The following is a 21,534-nucleotide window of genomic DNA, read 5'->3' on the forward strand; positions in this document are numbered from 1 at the left end:
CCATTATGGGTCATTTTTCTCAATGGAGAAGATTGTCTTGATATTTTTCTCTTTCATGTCTTATGTTATCAAGGGCAGAACATTTCAAACATGGTGGTGGTGGTGATGGTAGTTGTGATGGTGGTGATGGTGTTGATGGTGGTGGTGAGGTTGGTGGTGATGATTGTGATGGTGGTCGTGGTGGTGGTGATGGTGGTGCTGATGGTGGTGATGGTGATGATGGTGGTGATGATGGTGGTGGTGGTCCTGTCTCAGCCTCCAGTATTTATGCTGCAGTAGTTTATGTGTCGGGGGGCTAGGGTCAGTTTGTTATATCTGGAGTACTTCTCCTGTCCTATTCGATGTCCTGTGTGAATCTAAGTGTGCGTTCTCTAATTCTCTCCTTCTCTCTTTCTTTCTCTCTTTCGGAGGACCTGAGCCCTAGGACCATGCCCCAGGACTACCTGACATGATGACTCCTTGCTGTCCCCAGTCCACCTGGCCATGCTGCTGCTCCAGTTCCAACTGACCTGAGCCCTAGGACCATGCCCCAGGACTACCTGACATGATGACTCCTTGCTGTCCCCAGTCCACCTGACCGTGCTGCTGCTCCAGTTTCAACTGTTCTGCCTTATTATTATTCGACCATGCTGGTCATTTATGAACATTTGAACATCTTGGCCATGTTCTGTTATAATCTCCACCCGGCACAGCCAGAAGAGGACTGGCCACCCCACATAGCCTGGTTCCTTTCTAGGTTTCTTCCTAGGTTCTGGCCTTTCTAGGGAGTTTTTCCTAGCCACCGTGCTTCTACACCTGCATTGCTTGCTGTTTGGGGTTTTAGGCTGGGATTCTGTACAGCACTTTGAGATATCAGCTGATGTACGAAGGGCTATATAAATACATTTGATTTGATTTGATTTTGGTAGTGGTTGTGATGGTGGAAATGATGGGGGTGGTGATGATGGTGGTGAAGTTGGTGATGATGGTATTGGTGGTGATGATGGTGGTGGTGAGGATGGTGGTGGTGGTAGGGGTGGTGGTTGTGATGGTGGTAATGATGGGAGTGGTGGTAATGGTGGTGGTGGTGATGGGAGTGGTGGTAATGGTGGTGGTGGTGATGGTGGTGTTGTGATGGTGGTGGTGATGGTGGTGATGGTGGTGATGATGGTGGTGATGATGGTGGTGGTGGTGGTTGTGATGGTGGAAATGATGGGAGTGGTAATGATGGTGGTGATGGTGGTGGTGGTGATGATGGTGGTGGAGATTATGGTATTGCTGGTGATGGTGGTGATGATGGTGGTGGTAGTGGTTGTGATGGTGGAAATGATAGGAGTGGTGATGGTGGTATTGGTGGTGATGATGGTGGTGGTGGTGATGGTGGTGATAATGGTGATGTTGGTGGTGGGGATGGTGATGATGGTGCTGGTGGTGGTTGTGATGGGGTTAATGATGGGGCGGTGATGATAGTGGTGATGGTAGTGGTGATGGTGCTGCTGATGATAGTGGTGGTGGTGATGATGGTGGTGGTGATGATGGTGGTGGTGGTGATGATGACGGCGGTGGTTGTGATGGTGGAAATGATGGAAGTGGTGATGATGGGGGTGGTGATGATGGCGGTGATGGTGGTGACGATGGTGGTGGTTATTGTGGTGGTGTTGGAATTGGTGGTTATGATGGTAGTGGTTGTGACGGGTGTGATGGTGGTGGTGACGAGGATGGTGGTGGTGGTGATGATGGTGATGTTGGTGGTGGGGGTGGTGATGATGGTGCTGGTGGTGGTTGTGATGGGGATAATGATGTGAGTGGTGATGATGGCGGTGATGGTGGTGACGATGGTGGTGGTTATTGTGGTGGTGTTGGAATTGGTGGTTATGATGGTAGTGGTTGTGATTGGTGTGATGGTGGTGGTGACGAGGATGGTGGTGGTGGTGATGATGGTGGTGCTGGTGGTGATGGTGCTGCTGATGATGGTGGTGGTGGTGGTGGTGATGGTATTGGTGGTAATGATGATGGTGGTGATGATGGTATTGGTGGTGATGATGGTGGTTTTAATGGTGGTGCTGGTGATGGTGGTATTGATGGTGATGGTGGTGGTGATGATGATGGTATTGGTGGTGATGGTGGGGATGATGGTGGTGATGATGGTGGTGAATGTGATGGTATTGGTTGTGATGGTGATGGTGGTGGTGATGATGGTGGTTGTGGTGAGGATGGTGGTGGTGGGGGTGGTGATGATGGTGGTGATGATGGTTGATTTGGTGGTGGGGGTGGTAATGATGGTGCTGGTGGTGGTTGTGATGGGGATAATGATGGGAGTGGTGATGATGGGATGGTGATGATGGTGGGCTGGTGGTGGTTGTGGTGAGGATGGTGGTGGTGGGGGTGGTGATGGTGCTGCTGGTGATGGTGATGATGGTGGTGGTGGTGATGGTGTGGTGATGGTGATGGTGATGGTATTGGTGGTGGTGGTGATGATGATGATGATGGTAGTGGTGGTGGTGGAAATTATTGGAGTGGTGATGATGGGGGTTGCGATGATGGTGGTGATGATGGTATTGGTGGTGATGACGGTGGTGGTGATGGTGTTGGTATTGGTGGTGATGACGATGCTGGTGGTTGTGATGATGGTTTTGGTGGTGATGATGGTGGTGGTGATGTTGGTGGTGGTCATGGTATTGGTGGTGATGATGGTGGTGGTGATGGTGGTGATGATGGTGATGGTATTGGTGGTGGTGATGGTATTGGTGGTGATGATGGTGGTGGTGGTGGTGATGGTATTGGTGGTGATAATGGTGACGATGCTGGTGGTTGTGATGATGGTATTGGTGGTGATTATGGTGATGGTGGTGGTTTTGGTGGTGAGGATGATGGTATTGGTGGTGATGGTGGTTGTGATGGTGGAAATGGTGGGAGTTGTGATGATGGGGGTGGAGATGAGGGTGGTGATGATGATATTGGTGGTGAGTGATGATGGTGGTGATGGTGGTGTTGATGGTGATGATGGTGGTGATGGTGGTATTGGTTGTGATGGTGGTGATGGTGGTGATGGTATTGGTGATGGTATTGGTGATGGTATTGGTGGTGATGGATTTGGTGGTTGTGATGGTGGACATGATGGGAGTGGTGATGATGGGGGTGGTGATGATGGTGGTGATGGTGGTGATAATGGTATTGGTGGTGATGATGTTGGTGATGGTGGTTGTGGTGATGATGGTGGTGATGGTGGTGATGTTGGTGGTCGGGGTGGTGATGATGGCGTTGGTGGTGGTTGTGATGGGGATAATGATGGGAGTGGTGATGATGGGGTGGTGATGATGGTGGTGCTGGTGGTGATGGTGGTAGTGATGGTGCTGCTGATGATGGTGGTGGTGATGTTGGTGTTGGTGATGGTATTGGTGGTGATGATGGTGGTGGTGATGGTGGTGATGGTATTGGTTGTGATGATGGTGCTGGTGGTGATGATGACTGTGGTGGTGATTATGGTGATGGTGTTGGTTTTGGTGGTGATGGTGGTGATGATGTTGGTATTGGTGGTGATGGTGGTTGTGATGGTGGAAATGGTGGGAGTTGTGATGATGAGGGTGGAGATGAGGGTGGTGATGATGATATTGGTAGTGAGTGATGATGGTGGTGATGGTGGTGTTGATGGTGATGATGGTGGTGATGGTGGTATTGGTTGTGATGGTGGTGATGGATTTGGTGGTGATGGCTATTGGTGGTGTTGGTGGTATTTGTGGTGATGGTGTTCGTGGTGGTATTGGTGGTGGTGGTTGTGACGGTGGACATGATGGGAGTGGTGATGATGGGGGTGGTGATGATGGTGGTGATGATTGTATTAGTGATGATGATGATGGTGGTGATGATATTGGTGGTGATGGTGGTGGTGATGGGGGTGATGTTGATGGTGGTGGTGATGATGATGGTATTGGTGGTGATGGTGGTAATGATGGTGGTGGTTGTGATGGGGATAATGATGGGAGTGGTGATGATGGGGTGGTGATGATGGTGGTGCTGGTGGTGATGGTGGTAGTGATGGTGCTGCTGATGATGGTGGTGGTGATGATATTGGTGGTGATGGTGGTGGTTTTGGTGGTGATGATGATGGTATTGGTGGTGATGATGGTGGTGATGGCAATGGTATTTGTATAATGGTGCTGGTGGTTGTGATGGTGGAAATGATGGGGGTGGTGATGATGGTGGTGATGGTATTGATGGTGGGTGGTGATGGTGGTGGAGATGATGGTTTTGGTGGTGGTTGTGATGGTGGAAATAATGGGAGTGGGGATGATGTTGGTGGGGGTGATGGTGGTGGTGATGGTGGTGTTGATGGTATTGGTGGTGGTGATGGTGGTGATGGTATTGGTGGTGATGATGGTGGTGATGGTTGTTGTGATGGTGGTGATGGTGGAGATGATGGTGGTGGTTGTGATGGTGGAAATTATGGGAGTGGTGATGATGGGGATGGTGATGATGGTGGTGGTTGTGATGTTGGAAATGGTAGGAGTGGTGATGATGGGGTGGTGATGATGGTGGTGATGGTATTGGTGATGATGATGGTGGTTATGGTTGTTGTGATGGTGGTGGTGATGGTATTGGTTGTGATGGTAGTGGTGATGATGTTGGAAATGGTGGTAGTGGTGATGATGGTGGTGATGGTGGTGGTGGTGATGATGGTGGTGGAGATTATGGTATTGCTGGTGATGGTGGTGATGATGGTGGTGGTAGTGGTTGTGATGGTGGAAATGATAGGAGTGGTGATGATGATGGTGGTGATGGTGGTATTGGTGGTGATAATGGTGATGGTGGTGGTGATTGTGGTGGTGATGGTGGTATTGGTGGTGATGATGGTGGTGGTGGTGATGGTGGTGATAATGGTGATGTTGGTGGTGGGGATGGTGATGATGGTGCTGGTGGTGGTTGTGATGGGGTTAATGATGGGGCGGTGATGATAGTGGTGATGGTAGTGGTGATGGTGCTGCTGATGATAGTGGTGGTGGTGATGATGGTGGTGGTGATGATGGTGGTGGTGGTGATGATGACGGCGGTGGTTGTGATGGTGGAAATGATGGAAGTGGTGATGATGGGGGTGGTGATGATGGCGGTGATGGTGGTGACGATGGTGGTGGTTATTGTGGTGGTGTTGGAATTGGTGGTTATGATGGTAGTGGTTGTGATTGGTGTGATGGTGGTGGTGACGAGGATGGTGGTGGTGGTGATGATGGTGGTGCTGGTGGTGATGGTGCTGCTGATGATGGTGGTGGTGGTGGTGGTGATGGTATTGGTGGTAATGATGATGGTGGTGATGATGGTATTGGTGGTGATGATGGTGGTTTTAATGGTGGTGCTGGTGATGGTGGTATTGATGGTGATGGTGGTGGTGATGATGATGGTATTGGTGGTGATGGTGGGGATGATGGTGGTGATGGTGGTATTGGTGGTGATAATGGTGATGGTGGTGGTGATTGTGGTGGTGATGGTGGTATTGGTGGTGATGATGGTGGTGGTGGTGATGGTGGTGATAATGGTGATGTTGGTGGTGGGGATGGTGATGATGGTGCTGGTGGTGGTTGTGATGGGGTTAATGATGGGGCGGTGATGATAGTGGTGATGGTAGTGGTGATGGTGCTGCTGATGATAGTGGTGGTGGTGATGATGGTGGTGGTGATGATGGTGGTGGTGGTGATGATGACGGCGGTGGTTGTGATGGTGGAAATGATGGAAGTGGTGATGATGGGGGTGGTGATGATGGCGGTGATGGTGGTGACGATGGTGGTGGTTATTGTGGTGGTGTTGGAATTGGTGGTTATGATGGTAGTGGTTGTGACGGGTGTGATGGTGGTGGTGACGAGGATGGTGGTGGTGGTGATGATGGTGATGTTGGTGGTGGGGGTGGTGATGATGGTGCTGGTGGTGGTTGTGATGGGGATAATGATGTGAGTGGTGATGATGGCGGTGATGGTGGTGACGATGGTGGTGGTTATTGTGGTGGTGTTGGAATTGGTGGTTATGATGGTAGTGGTTGTGATTGGTGTGATGGTGGTGGTGACGAGGATGGTGGTGGTGGTGATGATGGTGGTGCTGGTGGTGATGGTGCTGCTGATGATGGTGGTGGTGGTGGTGGTGATGGTATTGGTGGTAATGATGATGGTGGTGATGATGGTATTGGTGGTGATGATGGTGGTTTTAATGGTGGTGCTGGTGATGGTGGTATTGATGGTGATGGTGGTGGTGATGATGATGGTATTGGTGGTGATGGTGGGGATGATGGTGGTGATGATGGTGGTGAATGTGATGGTATTGGTTGTGATGGTGATGGTGGTGGTGATGATGGTGGTTGTGGTGAGGATGGTGGTGGTGGGGGTGGTGATGATGGTGGTGATGATGGTTGATTTGGTGGTGGGGGTGGTAATGATGGTGCTGGTGGTGGTTGTGATGGGGATAATGATGGGAGTGGTGATGATGGGATGGTGATGATGGTGGGCTGGTGGTGGTTGTGGTGAGGATGGTGGTGGTGGGGGTGGTGATGGTGCTGCTGGTGATGGTGATGATGGTGGTGGTGGTGATGGTGTGGTGATGGTGATGGTGATGGTATTGGTGGTGGTGGTGATGATGATGATGATGGTAGTGGTGGTGGTGGAAATTATTGGAGTGGTGATGATGGGGGTTGCGATGATGGTGGTGATGATGGTATTGGTGGTGATGACGGTGGTGGTGATGGTGTTGGTATTGGTGGTGATGACGATGCTGGTGGTTGTGATGATGGTTTTGGTGGTGATGATGGTGGTGGTGATGTTGGTGGTGGTCATGGTATTGGTGGTGATGATGGTGGTGGTGATGGTGGTGATGATGGTGATGGTATTGGTGGTGGTGATGGTATTGGTGGTGATGATGGTGGTGGTGGTGGTGATGGTATTGGTGGTGATAATGGTGACGATGCTGGTGGTTGTGATGATGGTATTGGTGGTGATTATGGTGATGGTGGTGGTTTTGGTGGTGAGGATGATGGTATTGGTGGTGATGGTGGTTGTGATGGTGGAAATGGTGGGAGTTGTGATGATGGGGGTGGAGATGAGGGTGGTGATGATGATATTGGTGGTGAGTGATGATGGTGGTGATGGTGGTGTTGATGGTGATGATGGTGGTGATGGTGGTATTGGTTGTGATGGTGGTGATGGTGGTGATGGTATTGGTGATGGTATTGGTGATGGTATTGGTGGTGATGGATTTGGTGGTTGTGATGGTGGACATGATGGGAGTGGTGATGATGGGGGTGGTGATGATGGTGGTGATGGTGGTGATAATGGTATTGGTGGTGATGATGTTGGTGATGGTGGTTGTGGTGATGATGGTGGTGATGGTGGTGATGTTGGTGGTCGGGGTGGTGATGATGGCGTTGGTGGTGGTTGTGATGGGGATAATGATGGGAGTGGTGATGATGGGGTGGTGATGATGGTGGTGCTGGTGGTGATGGTGGTAGTGATGGTGCTGCTGATGATGGTGGTGGTGATGTTGGTGTTGGTGATGGTATTGGTGGTGATGATGGTGGTGGTGATGGTGGTGATGGTATTGGTTGTGATGATGGTGCTGGTGGTGATGATGACTGTGGTGGTGATTATGGTGATGGTGTTGGTTTTGGTGGTGATGGTGGTGATGATGTTGGTATTGGTGGTGATGGTGGTTGTGATGGTGGAAATGGTGGGAGTTGTGATGATGAGGGTGGAGATGAGGGTGGTGATGATGATATTGGTAGTGAGTGATGATGGTGGTGATGGTGGTGTTGATGGTGATGATGGTGGTGATGGTGGTATTGGTTGTGATGGTGGTGATGGATTTGGTGGTGATGGCTATTGGTGGTGTTGGTGGTATTTGTGGTGATGGTGTTCGTGGTGGTATTGGTGGTGGTGGTTGTGACGGTGGACATGATGGGAGTGGTGATGATGGGGGTGGTGATGATGGTGGTGATGATTGTATTAGTGATGATGATGATGGTGATGATGATATTGGTGGTGATGGTGGTGGTGATGGGGGTGATGTTGATGGTGGTGGTGATGATGATGGTATTGGTGGTGATGGTGGTAATGATGGTGGTGGTTGTGATGGGGATAATGATGGGAGTGGTGATGATGGGGTGGTGATGATGGTGGTGCTGGTGGTGATGGTGGTAGTGATGGTGCTGCTGATGATGGTGGTGGTGATGATATTGGTGGTGATGGTGGTGGTTTTGGTGGTGATGATGATGGTATTGGTGGTGATGATGGTGGTGATGGCAATGGTATTTGTATAATGGTGCTGGTGGTTGTGATGGTGGAAATGATGGGGGTGGTGATGATGGTGGTGATGGTATTGATGGTGGGTGGTGATGGTGGTGGAGATGATGGTTTTGGTGGTGGTTGTGATGGTGGAAATAATGGGAGTGGGGATGATGTTGGTGGGGGTGATGGTGGTGGTGATGGTGGTGTTGATGGTATTGGTGGTGGTGATGGTGGTGATGGTATTGGTGGTGATGATGGTGGTGATGGTTGTTGTGATGGTGGTGATGGTGGAGATGATGGTGGTGGTTGTGATGGTGGAAATTATGGGAGTGGTGATGATGGGGATGGTGATGATGGTGGTGGTTGTGATGTTGGAAATGGTAGGAGTGGTGATGATGGGGTGGTGATGATGGTGGTGATGGTATTGGTGATGATGATGGTGGTTATGGTTGTTGTGATGGTGGTGGTGATGGTATTGGTTGTGATGGTAGTGGTGATGATGTTGGAAATGGTGGTAGTGGTGATGATGGTGGTGATGGTGGTGGTGGTGATGATGGTGGTGGAGATTATGGTATTGCTGGTGATGGTGGTGATGATGGTGGTGGTAGTGGTTGTGATGGTGGAAATGATAGGAGTGGTGATGATGATGGTGGTGATGGTGGTATTGGTGGTGATAATGGTGATGGTGGTGGTGATTGTGGTGGTGATGGTGGTATTGGTGGTGATGATGGTGGTGGTGGTGATGGTGGTGATAATGGTGATGTTGGTGGTGGGGATGGTGATGATGGTGCTGGTGGTGGTTGTGATGGGGTTAATGATGGGGCGGTGATGATAGTGGTGATGGTAGTGGTGATGGTGCTGCTGATGATAGTGGTGGTGGTGATGATGGTGGTGGTGATGATGGTGGTGGTGGTGATGATGACGGCGGTGGTTGTGATGGTGGAAATGATGGAAGTGGTGATGATGGGGGTGGTGATGATGGCGGTGATGGTGGTGACGATGGTGGTGGTTATTGTGGTGGTGTTGGAATTGGTGGTTATGATGGTAGTGGTTGTGATTGGTGTGATGGTGGTGGTGACGAGGATGGTGGTGGTGGTGATGATGGTGGTGCTGGTGGTGATGGTGCTGCTGATGATGGTGGTGGTGGTGGTGGTGATGGTATTGGTGGTAATGATGATGGTGGTGATGATGGTATTGGTGGTGATGATGGTGGTTTTAATGGTGGTGCTGGTGATGGTGGTATTGATGGTGATGGTGGTGGTGATGATGATGGTATTGGTGGTGATGGTGGGGATGATGGTGGTGATGATGGTGGTGAATGTGATGGTATTGGTTGTGATGGTGATGGTGGTGGTGATGATGGTGGTTGTGGTGAGGATGGTGGTGGTGGGGGTGGTGATGATGGTGGTGATGATGGTTGATTTGGTGGTGGGGGTGGTAATGATGGTGCTGGTGGTGGTTGTGATGGGGATAATGATGGGAGTGGTGATGATGGGATGGTGATGATGGTGGGCTGGTGGTGGTTGTGGTGAGGATGGTGGTGGTGGGGGTGGTGATGGTGCTGCTGGTGATGGTGATGATGGTGGTGGTGGTGATGGTGTGGTCATGGTGATGGTGATGATATTGGTGGTGGTGGTGATGATGATGATGATGGTAGTGGTGGTGGTGGAAATTATTGGAGTGGTGATGATGGGGGTTGCGATGATGGTGGTGATGATGGTATTGGTGGTGATGACGGTGGTGGTGATGGTGTTGGTATTGGTGGTGATGACGATGCTGGTGGTTGTGATGATGGTTTTGGTGGTGATGATGGTGGTGGTGATGTTGGTGGTGGTGATGGTATTGGTGGTGATGATGGTGGTGGTGATGGTGGTGATGATGGTGATGGTATTGGTGGTGGTGATGGTATTGGTGGTGATGATGGTGGTGGTGGTGGTGATGGTATTGGTGGTGATAATGGTGACGATGCTGGTGGTTGTGATGATGGTATTGGTGGTGATTATGGTGATGGTGGTGGTTTTGGTGGTGAGGATGATGGTATTGGTGGTGATGGTGGTTGTGATGGTGGAAATGGTGGGAGTTGTGATGATGGGGGTGGAGATGAGGGTGGTGATGATGATATTGGTGGTGAGTGATGATGGTGGTGATGGTGGTGTTGATGGTGATGATGGTGGTGATGGTGGTATTGGTTGTGATGGTGGTGATGGTGGTGATGGTATTGGTGATGGTATTGGTGGTGATGGATTTGGTGGTTGTGATGGTGGTGTGATGGGAGTGGTGATGATGGGGGTGGTGATGATGGTGGTGATGGTGGTGATAATGGTATTGGTGGTGATGATGTTGGTGATGGTGGTTGTGGTGATGATGGTGGTGATGGTGGTGATGATGGTGGTCGGGGTGGTGATGATGGCGTTGGTGGTGGTTGTGATGGGGATAATGATGGGAGTGGTGATGATGGGGTGGTGATGATGGTGGTGCTGGTGGTGATGGTGGTAGTGATGGTGCTGCTGATGATGGTGGTGGTGATGTTGGTGTTGGTGATGGTATTGGTGGTGATGATGGTGGTGGTGATGGTGGTGATGGTATTGGTTGTGATGATAGTGCTGGTGGTGATGATGACTGTGGTGGTGATTATGGTGATGGTGTTGGTTTTGGTGGTGATGGTGGTGATGATGTTGGTATTGGTGGTGATGGTGGTTGTGATGGTGGAAATGGTGGGAGTTGTGATGATGAGGGTGGAGATGAGGGTGGTGATGATGGTATTGGTAGTGAGTGATGATGGTGGTGATGGTGGTGTTGATGGTGATGATGGTGGTGATGGTGGTATTGGTTGTGATGGTGGTGATGGATTTGGTGGTGGTGGTGGTGATGGTATTGGTGGTGATAATGGTGACGATGCTGGTGGTTGTGATGATGGTATTGGTGGTGATTATGGTGATGGTGGTGGTTTTGGTGGTGAGGATGATGGTATTGGTGGTGATGGTGGTTGTGATGGTGGAAATGGTGGGAGTTGTGATGATGGGGGTGGAGATGAGGGTGGTGATGATGATATTGGTGGTGAGTGATGATGGTGGTGATGGTGGTGTTGATGGTGATGATGGTGGTGATGGTGGTATTGGTTGTGATGGTGGTGATGGTGGTGATGGTATTGGTGATGGTATTGGTGATGGTATTGGTGGTGATGGATTTGGTGGTTGTGATGGTGGACATGATGGGAGTGGTGATGATGGGGGTGGTGATGATGGTGGTGATGGTGGTGATAATGGTATTGGTGGTGATGATGTTGGTGATGGTGGTTGTGGTGATGATGGTGGTGATGGTGGTGATGTTGGTGGTCGGGGTGGTGATGATGGCGTTGGTGGTGGTTGTGATGGGGATAATGATGGGAGTGGTGATGATGGGGTGGTGATGATGGTGGTGCTGGTGGTGATGGTGGTAGTGATGGTGCTGCTGATGATGGTGGTGGTGATGTTGGTGTTGGTGATGGTATTGGTGGTGATGATGGTGGTGGTGATGGTGGTGATGGTATTGGTTGTGATGATGGTGCTGGTGGTGATGATGACTGTGGTGGTGATTATGGTGATGGTGTTGGTTTTGGTGGTGATGGTGGTGATGATGTTGGTATTGGTGGTGATGGTGGTTGTGATGGTGGAAATGGTGGGAGTTGTGATGATGAGGGTGGAGATGAGGGTGGTGATGATGATATTGGTAGTGAGTGATGATGGTGGTGATGGTGGTGTTGATGGTGATGATGGTGGTGATGGTGGTATTGGTTGTGATGGTGGTGATGGATTTGGTGGTGATGGCTATTGGTGGTGTTGGTGGTATTTGTGGTGATGGTGTTCGTGGTGGTATTGGTGGTGGTGGTTGTGACGGTGGACATGATGGGAGTGGTGATGATGGGGGTGGTGATGATGGTGGTGATGATTGTATTAGTGATGATGATGGTGGTGATGATATTGGTGGTGATGGTGGTGGTGATGGGGGTGATGTTGATGGTGGTGGTGATGATGATGGTATTGGTGGTGATGGTGGTAATGATGGTGGTGGTTGTGATGGGGATAATGATGGGAGTGGTGATGATGGGGTGGTGATGATGGTGGTGCTGGTGGTGATGGTGGTAGTGATGGTGCTGCTGATGATGGTGGTGGTGATGATATTGGTGGTGATGGTGGTGGTTTTGGTGGTGATGATGATGGTATTGGTGGTGATGATGGTGGTGATGGCAATGGTATTTGTATAATGGTGCTGGTGGTTGTGATGATGGAAATGATGGGGGTGGTGATGATGGTGGTGATGGTATTGATGGTGGGTGGTGATGGTGGTGGAGATGATGGTTTTGGTGGTGGTTGTGATGGTGGAAATAATGGGAGTGGGGATGATGTTGGTGGGGGTGATGGTGGTGGTGATGGTGGTGTTGATGGTATTGGTGGTGGTGATGGTGGTGATGGTATTGGTGGTGATGATGGTGGTGATGGTTGTTGTGATGGTGGTGATGGTGGAGATGATGGTGGTGGTTGTGATGGTGGAAATTATGGGAGTGGTGATGATGGGGATGGTGATGATGGTGGTGGTTGTGATGTTGGAAATGGTAGGAGTGGTGATGATGGGGTGGTGATGATGGTGGTGATGGTATTGGTGATGATGATGGTGGTTATGGTTGTTGTGATGGTGGTGGTGATGGTATTGGTTGTGATGGTAGTGGTGATGATGTTGGAAATGGTGGTAGTGGTGATGATGGGGGTGGTGATGGTGGTGATGGTGGTATTGGTGATGATGATGGTGGTTATAGTTGTTGTGATGGTGGTGATGGTGGTATTGGTGGTGGTGGTGATGGTATTGGTGGTGGTAATGGTATTTGTGGTGATGGTATGGTGGTGATGGTGGTGGTTGTGATGGTATTGGTGGTGGTATTGGTGGTGGTGCTGGTATTTGTGGTGATGGTGGTGGTGCTGGTAGTGGTCGTGGTGGTGATGATAGTTGGGGTTGTGGTGTGGGGGCGATATAATAGAAAAGCCCAGCCAGAAGGACCAACAAGCGGACACACTTACAAGATGAAGTCGTCCTGGCTGGAACGGATCTGGCCCAGAGCAGGGAAGGAGGGCAGGCCGGTGTTGAAGATACCCCTGCAGTGGAACAAATACTGTATCAGTCTCCATCAGGGCTAGGCTACCCATAGAGATACAATATTAACCAAGATGGCCGTGGTGTAGTCGCCTGTATGACAATTTCCATTCTAGGGTTTTATCTAGTGTTCTGTGAGTCAACCCTGCAGGTATGACCAACGTCTTGGAGTGACACGGCAGGGTTTATTTACAAACGAGCACCATGCACACTTAACTCTGCTAATGACTTACCAACTGAGCTAATTGATCAACATCTGTGATTGGCTAAATTCCACCTAAGTCGGCATGCAAGCTCAAGCTAATAACTTCACGTGCATTATATTCAGTACCATATACCCAGTTTCTCATTGATCAAAAAGTGTTTTTCTACATTATGTACTAAAATTAAATTCAAATTCAAAAAGAAGCGGTAAGACTGCGAAACAACTTTTTTTTTTTAAACAAACTCTCTTGCACTTTCACACATGCTTACACTGACACCCCAATACACACACACACACACACATAACATAACATACAGTGCCTTGCGAAAGTAGTGATCGACCTTGGCATTTTGCCTGCTTTGTTGCCTTGCAACCTGGAATTAAATTGGATTTTTGGGGAGTTTGTATCATTTGATTTACACAACATGCAAACCACTTTGAAGATGCAAAATATGTTTTATTGTGAAGCAAACAAGAAATATGACAAAAAAAACAGAAAACTTGAGCGTTCATAACTATTCACCCCCCTAAAGTCAATACTTTGTAGAGACACCCTTTGCAGCAATTACAGCTGCAAAGCCAGGGACCCACTTCAACAGTCAGACATCATTTACAAACTAAGCAATTGTGTTTAGTGAGTCTTCCTGATCAGAGGCAGTAGGGACGACCAGGGATGTGCTCTTGATAAGTGTGTGAATTAGACCATTTTCCTGTCCTGCTAAGCATTCAAAATGTAACAAGTACTTTTGGGTGTCAGTAAAAAGTACATTATTTTCTTTTGGAATGTAGTGGAGTAAAAGTAAAAGTTGTCAAAAATATAAATAGAAAAGTACAGATACCCCAAAAAACACTTAAGTAGTACTTTAAAGTATTTTTACTTAAGTACTTTACACCACTGTTGACTTGATACTGGTACCCCCTGTATATAGTCATGTTATTACCTCGTATCCCTGCACATCGACTCAGTACCGGTACTCCCTGTATATAGCCATGTTATTACCTGGTACACCCTGTATATAGCCATGTTATTACCTGGTACACCCTGTATATAGCCATGTTATTACCTGGTACACCCTGTATATAGCCATGTTATTACCTGGTACTCCCTGTATATAGCCATGTTATTACCTGGTACACCTTGTATATAGCCATGTTATTACCTGGTACACCCTGTATATAGCCATGTTATTACCTGGTACTCCCTGTATATAGCCATGTTATTACCTGGTACTTCCTGTATATAGCCATGTTATTACCTGGTACTCCTTGTATATAGCCATGTTATTACCTGGTACTTCCTGTATATAGCCATGTTATTACCTGGTACTCCCTGTATATAGCCATGTTATTACCTGGTACACCCTGTATATAGCCATGTTATTACCTGGTACACACTGTATATAGCCATGTTATTACCTGGTACTCCCTGTATATAGCCATGTTATTACCTGGTAATCCCTGTATATAGCCATGTTATTACCTGGTACACCCTGTATATAGCCATGTTATTACCTGGTACTCCCTGTATATAGCCATGTTATTACCTGGTACTTCCTGTATATAGCCATGTTATTACCTGGTACACCCTGTATATAGCCATGTTATTACCTGGTACACCCTGTATATAGCCATGTTATTACCTGGTACGCCCTGTATATAGCCATGTTATTACCTGGTACTTCCTGTATATAGCCATGTTATTACCTGGTACTCCCAGTATATAGCCATGTTATTACCTGGTACTTCCTGTATATAGCCATGTTATTACCTGGTACTCCCTGTATATAGCCATGTTATTACCTGGTACTCCCTGTATATAGCCATGTTATTACCTGGTACACCCTGTATATAGCCATGTTATTACCTGGTACACCCTGTATATAGCCATGTTATTACCTGGTACTCCCTGTACATAGCCATGTTACTACCTGGTACTCCCCTGTATGTAGTCATGTTATTACCTGGTACTCCCTGTATATAGCCATGTTATTACCTGGTACTCCCTGTATATAGCCATGTTATTACCTGGTACTCCCTGTATATAGCCATGTTATTACCTGGTACTCCCTGTATATAGCCATGTTATTACCTGGTACTCCCTGTATATAGCCATGTTATTACCTGGTACTCCCTGTATATAGCCATGTTATTACCTGGTACTCCCTGTATATAGCCATGTTATTACCTGGTACTCCCTGTATATAGCCATGTTATTACCTGGTACATCCTGCATATAGCCATGTTATTACCTGGTACACCCTGTATATAGCCATGTTATTACCTGGTACTCCCTGTATATAGCCATGTTATTACCTGGTACACCCTGTATATAGCCATGTTATTACCTGGTACTCCCTGTATATAGCCATGTTATTACCTGGTACACCCTGTATATAACCATGTTATTACCTGGTACTCCCTGTATATAGCCATGTTATTACCTGGTACACCCTGTATATAACCATGTTTAACTCTGCGTTGCTGGAAGGAGACCAGTATTGCCTGAAGACTCAAACTGGATTAATCTGCTTCTCTATCATCCGCTACATACTTTAGTCTGAGGCTGACGTCATTGAAGTTGTTTGTGGAGACGTCAGAATAAGGGGCGTTGTACACATAGAATTAGGAATTTGAATACTAATAATGAGTAATTGAATAGTATCTCTATGGTTGTACAAAACAATGTCATCAGCGATTGGATCCTCTCTAACCAATTAAGAGTATCAAAGCCAATGACACATTTTTAAAAACAGCGTTTTACCCACGTACGTTTTGGCTCTGGCCCAACCCATTGGTTTCTGGGACCAATCAGAATGGATTTCCATTCTAGGTATCGTCGGGGTGGTACTCAGATCCAGACTCATTGCGGATAAGAAACTAACGTCTGTGGGCGTGGCGTAGCGTTTGGCAAGGAGTTTGGTTAGCCAGGCAACCATAAGTAAGCATTTCATTGTGAGTCTACACCTTTTGCTTACAAAGCATGTGACAAATACAATTTGATTTGAATTGAAGAAAAGATCCTAAGAAAAGTTATATCTATGATGTCATCAGGATGTACCCCTTCAACTAAAAAACCTGAAGTAACTGCAGCATTCCAGGAATTACTGCACACCATTATAATCAACAATTTGTCATTCAGCCACTTATACTAACCGGTAAATTATATATGATAAAGTATAATTTACTTTATGTATAGAGGTATGGGACCAGGTAGCTCATTTGGTAGAGCACGGAGCATGGTGCACACATCACTGTAAGTTGCTCTGGATAAAAGGGTTCTGATAAATGATTCAATTAAATTATTATAAATTAGGTAGACAAAGTGAAGCCCTAATCTAATGCATCTTGCTCTAAAAGGACAGGAGAATACCAACATGAACAAGACCACACTTCATCGATGAAAGGGCTACGGGGAGACATACTCATTAAGTGACTGAACCACTGTTTCTTGTAGCCATTTCACAGTTCTCTGCTTCTTCCTTTTCTTGAACACGTGTGGAAGGTTTTACTTGACTAATATGGTAGCACCTGAGGTTTTACTTGACTAATATGGTAGCACCTGATGTGTTACTTGACTAATATGGTAGCACCTGATGTGTTACTTGACTAATATGGTAGCACCTGATGTGTTACTTGACTAATATGGTAGCACCTGATGTGTTACTTGACTAATATGGTAGCACCCGAAGTTTTACTTGACTAATATGGTAGCACCTGAGGTTTTACTTGACTAATATGGTAGCACCTGAGGTTTTACTTGACTAATATGGTAGCACCTGAGGTTTTACTTGACTAATATGGTAGCACCTGATGTTTTACTTGACTAATATGGTAGCACCTGATGTGTTACTTGACTAATATGGTAGCACCTGATGTGTTACTTGACTAATATGGTAGCACCTGAGGTTTTACTTGACTAATATGGTAGCACCCAAAGTTTTACTTGACTAATATGGTAGCACCTGAGGTTTTACTTGACTAATATGGTAGCACCCGAGGTTTTACTTGACTAATATGGTAGCACCTGAGGTTTTACTTGACTAATATGGTAGCACCTGAGGTTTTACTTGACTAATATGGTAGCACCTGAGGTTTTACTTGACTAATATGGTAGCACCTGAGGTTTTACTTGACTAATATGGTAGCACCTGAGGTTTTACTTGACTAATATGGTAGCACCCGAAGTTTTACTTGACTAATATGGTAGCACCTGAGGTTTAACTTGACTAATATGGTAGCACCTGAGGTTTTACTTGACTAATATGGTAGCACCTGAGGTTTTACTTGACTAATATGGTAGCACCTGAGGTTTTACTTGACTAATATGGTAGCACCTGAGGTTTTACTTGACTAATATGGTAGCACCTGAGGTTTTACTTGACTAATATGGTAGCACCCGAGGTTTTACTTGACTAATATGGTAGCACCTGAGGTTTTACTTGACTAATATGGTAGCACCCGAGGTTTTACTTGACTAATATGGTAGCACCTGAGGTTTTTTTTTTTCTGAGTATCCAAATCCAAATAATAATTGTTGCGGTGTGAAGCGGTTTTTGATCTGCAGGGTTAATGCATGGGAGCATTCTTACCCCATTAAAAATGATGAACATAAAAATATTTAAAAAATGTGTGAATAAGGTCTGAAGCTGTCATGACAGTTAATTGTTGCATCAAAATAGGTTTTTAGTCAACTTACCTGGTAAAATAGGGGTAAATAAATTAAATGAAATAATTTCCCCCACTTACAGGTACTTCAAGTTTGTTAGGTCCTTGAATGCCTCTGGGTCAATGTAAGACAGGCTCCTGATACCCCTTATCTCTCTGTGACACACATAAACACAAACACACACACACACACACACACACACACACACACACACACACACACACACACACAGTAAATTAATGTGATGCGCACACACTTGAATAACAACCAACACCACAGCACACAGTCCAAGTTGTCCATAATGTTACCATGTTACCATGTTCTATGTTACCATGTTACCATGTTCTATGTTACCATTATACCATGTTCTATGTTACCATGTCACCATGTTGCCATGTTCTATGTTACCATGTTACCATGTTCTATGTTGCCATGTTACCATGTTCCATGTTCCCATGTTGCCAGTGCCAAACACATTTCTACCATACTGGAATGCAATCATAATCACCCAGGAAGAGAAAAGATAGGGTTGGATCAGTAATCCTCGCCCCTGTTTTGGTAAAAAGCTGAGGGATGGGGCTGGAGACATGCAAACACTCTCAAATTCATAGACAGAGCTACGGATACAGGGATCCATGATATCCAAAGTATAGTTTTAACTATGTTTTGAGGCTATGTAGTGTTTGTTTACATTTACTATGTTTACAAAAATTGCAGTAAAACAAGCTTATATTTTGGGATCTAATGGGGTACAACAGCTGAACTATGCTCATGAGACTTTTATAAGTTATATTCATTAAGAATCAATGGGTACATTTCATTCATTATCTTATAAGTCAAAAAGGATATAGCAGCTGAATATTGCCTCTTGAGAAGACACATTTCAGCCGAATGTAGTCAGTTGTGCAACTGAGTAGGTATCCCCTTTCCCTTTCCTTAAGCCACAACCCAGAGTCTGTGCATGTCTACCGTGGCTGTTTGGGAGACTGCAACCACAACAAAAACAGCATCTGTGCAGGGCCGGACTAACCACATCTGGGGCCCCGTACTCTTTGTGGTAGAAATACATTTTTGCTGTTTTAAAACCAAATTCCAGCAATTCTACACATTTTGCCTTTGAGAGAAAAATGTGCTTATATTTCCTGTAGATTTACACATTTCGACATGGCTTATGCCTTTTTCTTGTGTTGTCTGAGTGACTCAAACAGTATAACAAAACCAGTGGATGTCACCTGGGGCCCCGGGGCATGTGCTCCGGTCGGTAATCCGGGCCCTGCCTCTGTGCCAGCCGTTGAGAATTCATGTAAATGCATGTTATTTTCCAATATTTTTATTCAGTCTCTCGTTTGGTCATGTAATTGATATTTCTCTGTCTAAACCTTTTAGGCTAAACGAAGATTCAGGCACCTCCTATTCCAATTCCAAACCACATGGTTGGTCTAACAGAGCCTCCAATTCCAAACCACATGGTTGGTCTAACAGAGCCTCCAATTCCAAACCACATACCGTTGGGCTAAAACGCAAACACTTAATGGTAGATTGGAGGGCTCTATATGCGCTGCAACCCTGAGCTGAGGTAGATAGATATATGAGATAAGAGAGAAAAGGGTTTCCGAAGGACAAAAGAGGGACTGTGGCAGGGCCGCCTACCCTACTGTACTTACATGTGGATAGCCTTGGGCAGCTTGTGAAAAGAATGTCTCTCCAGACTCCTCAGACTTTCATCATCTGATATGTAACTGATTGGGAAAATATAGAATGTACATGTATAACTTTTTCACTGCAAGAACAGATTGGACAGAAAGACATTGTGTACAATCCTGAGCTACATCTACATCCCAGGCTGTTCCCCTGTAGGCCCCATGGAAGTGTATGGAAGTGAGATTATCAATGACGGGCTGTTCAGTTCTAGGATATTATACTTTTACCACTACAGATATGACATAGTAGCATGTGTTACGAACAATAACCTACATGTGAGAGATGTTGATCAAGTTGGCGAAGGCATCCTGAGATATGGAGGTCAGTCTTGTCTCCACAAGCCACCTGTTGTGATAATACATCGATAATCCGTTGCATTTTTTTTTATAGTGCTTTTCATTTCATTTGTGTTGTTCGTGTAATGGTATCCATTCTAGTTTTCACATCTCTATAATATCCATGCAACACATTATTATACCGCATTAGCTTTTTGTTGTTGTAATTTAGTTACCTGCAAATACAAAGTAACTATTGCCTGACCTGTTACATCCATAGACATTATATAGTTAATAGAAACATATTTGGGGGCTATGGGGTGATGGTTACTGGTCAGTGTAGATCTGCAGAAAGAGAGAGGGATTGTTCTGTCGACATAGTATCCATACATACACATTTACAAGATGAGAATACCTTCTTTGTATGTTGGGTAATGATAAAAACAGACAGCTGTGTTAAATCTATGAGGTAAGAATCAATAGGTAAATATAAAGAATTCAAATCACCAGTTGAACAGATTTCTTGAATCCCAGACTGTAGCTTAAATCTGAACCCCACTACTAGGTATTATTCGTCGTGTGTCAATTAAGTGAACTTCTCTTTTGCTGAGTTATTCCTTTAAATCAGCATCACTTCGACTGACTGACAGGGCCGGTAAAAATAAACAGTAGAAAGATACGGAAACGAGAGTACTTACAGCTCTTTAGTGCTGGGATGGAATGCAGGTAGGACGTCAATTTCGAAGCATGACACTGTTTTCGTACTGTCCCATTTGGTGCAGTCGCAAAAAGTTGGGCAAACGTCGATGTTATCAGTTGAATCGATCGGTGAAGCGATGAAAAGTATAAACATACGAATAATTAGATTCATTTTCAGATAGATTACTGAATCGATATCCTCGCTCATTATGTGGTATTGCGTGAAGCCTATGAACGCATATTCGGCACATTAAAGTTTAATTTCCAATGTCAAGGTATATTACAGTTGTATTCGCCCGTATAGCATCTCATGTAGACATGTACCCCCAAGTTAAGTCGATGTCAAAATTGATAGAGATGCGGTACGGGGGCGTTCCGTTCATCTGAAACTTGCGTGCGTTGAACGTAGCTGAATCACACGGCATGGGGTGGGGAGTTACTTTTACAGGCTATATAGCCTGTTACGTTGCATTCTGACTGATGCGTTGTACTGTAGATTATTTATTGGGAATATACAGTTCCAATAATATTTTCATATTGAACAGATTGTAGGATCTGGGGCCAGGATATTTGTAGATTCATAAGAACCATCCAGGGCCCGTTTCCCGATGGCGATGCATTGTACAAAAT

The 21,534-nt window shown here is 46.3% G+C and overlaps 2 protein-coding genes across 2 annotated transcripts in view; both read right to left on the reverse strand.

The window, feature by feature from the left end:
* LOC110504248 (thyrotropin receptor-like) overlaps positions 1–21,237 on the reverse strand; it is a 46,995-nt gene extending 25,758 nt beyond the window's left edge. Inside the window, exons 1-5 of the mRNA XM_090219368.1 lie at positions 20,904–21,237; positions 20,204–20,275; positions 19,894–19,968; positions 18,310–18,384; positions 13,286–13,360 (exon numbers count right to left, since the gene is read on the reverse strand). Of these exons, the coding sequence (XP_090075494.1) occupies positions 13,286–13,360; positions 18,310–18,384; positions 19,894–19,968; positions 20,204–20,275; positions 20,904–21,112 (506 nt within the window). The 5' untranslated portion in view covers positions 21,113–21,237. The remainder of the gene's footprint in view (positions 1–13,285; positions 13,361–18,309; positions 18,385–19,893; positions 19,969–20,203; positions 20,276–20,903) is intronic.
* On the reverse strand, positions 8,012–9,841 carry LOC149972150 (uncharacterized). The gene has a single exon (XM_090221522.1). It carries the CDS (start codon positions 9,839–9,841, stop codon positions 8,801–8,803), a length of 1,041 nt encoding a protein of 346 aa, XP_090077648.1. The 3' UTR covers positions 8,012–8,800.
* Positions 21,238–21,534: the final 297 nt, after the last annotated feature.

The sequence above is a fragment of the Oncorhynchus mykiss genome, chromosome 25, assembly GCF_057628025.1.
Source record: "Oncorhynchus mykiss isolate SJ-2025 chromosome 25, ASM5762802v1, whole genome shotgun sequence".
NCBI classification, from domain to species: Eukaryota; Metazoa; Chordata; class Actinopteri; order Salmoniformes; family Salmonidae; genus Oncorhynchus; species Oncorhynchus mykiss.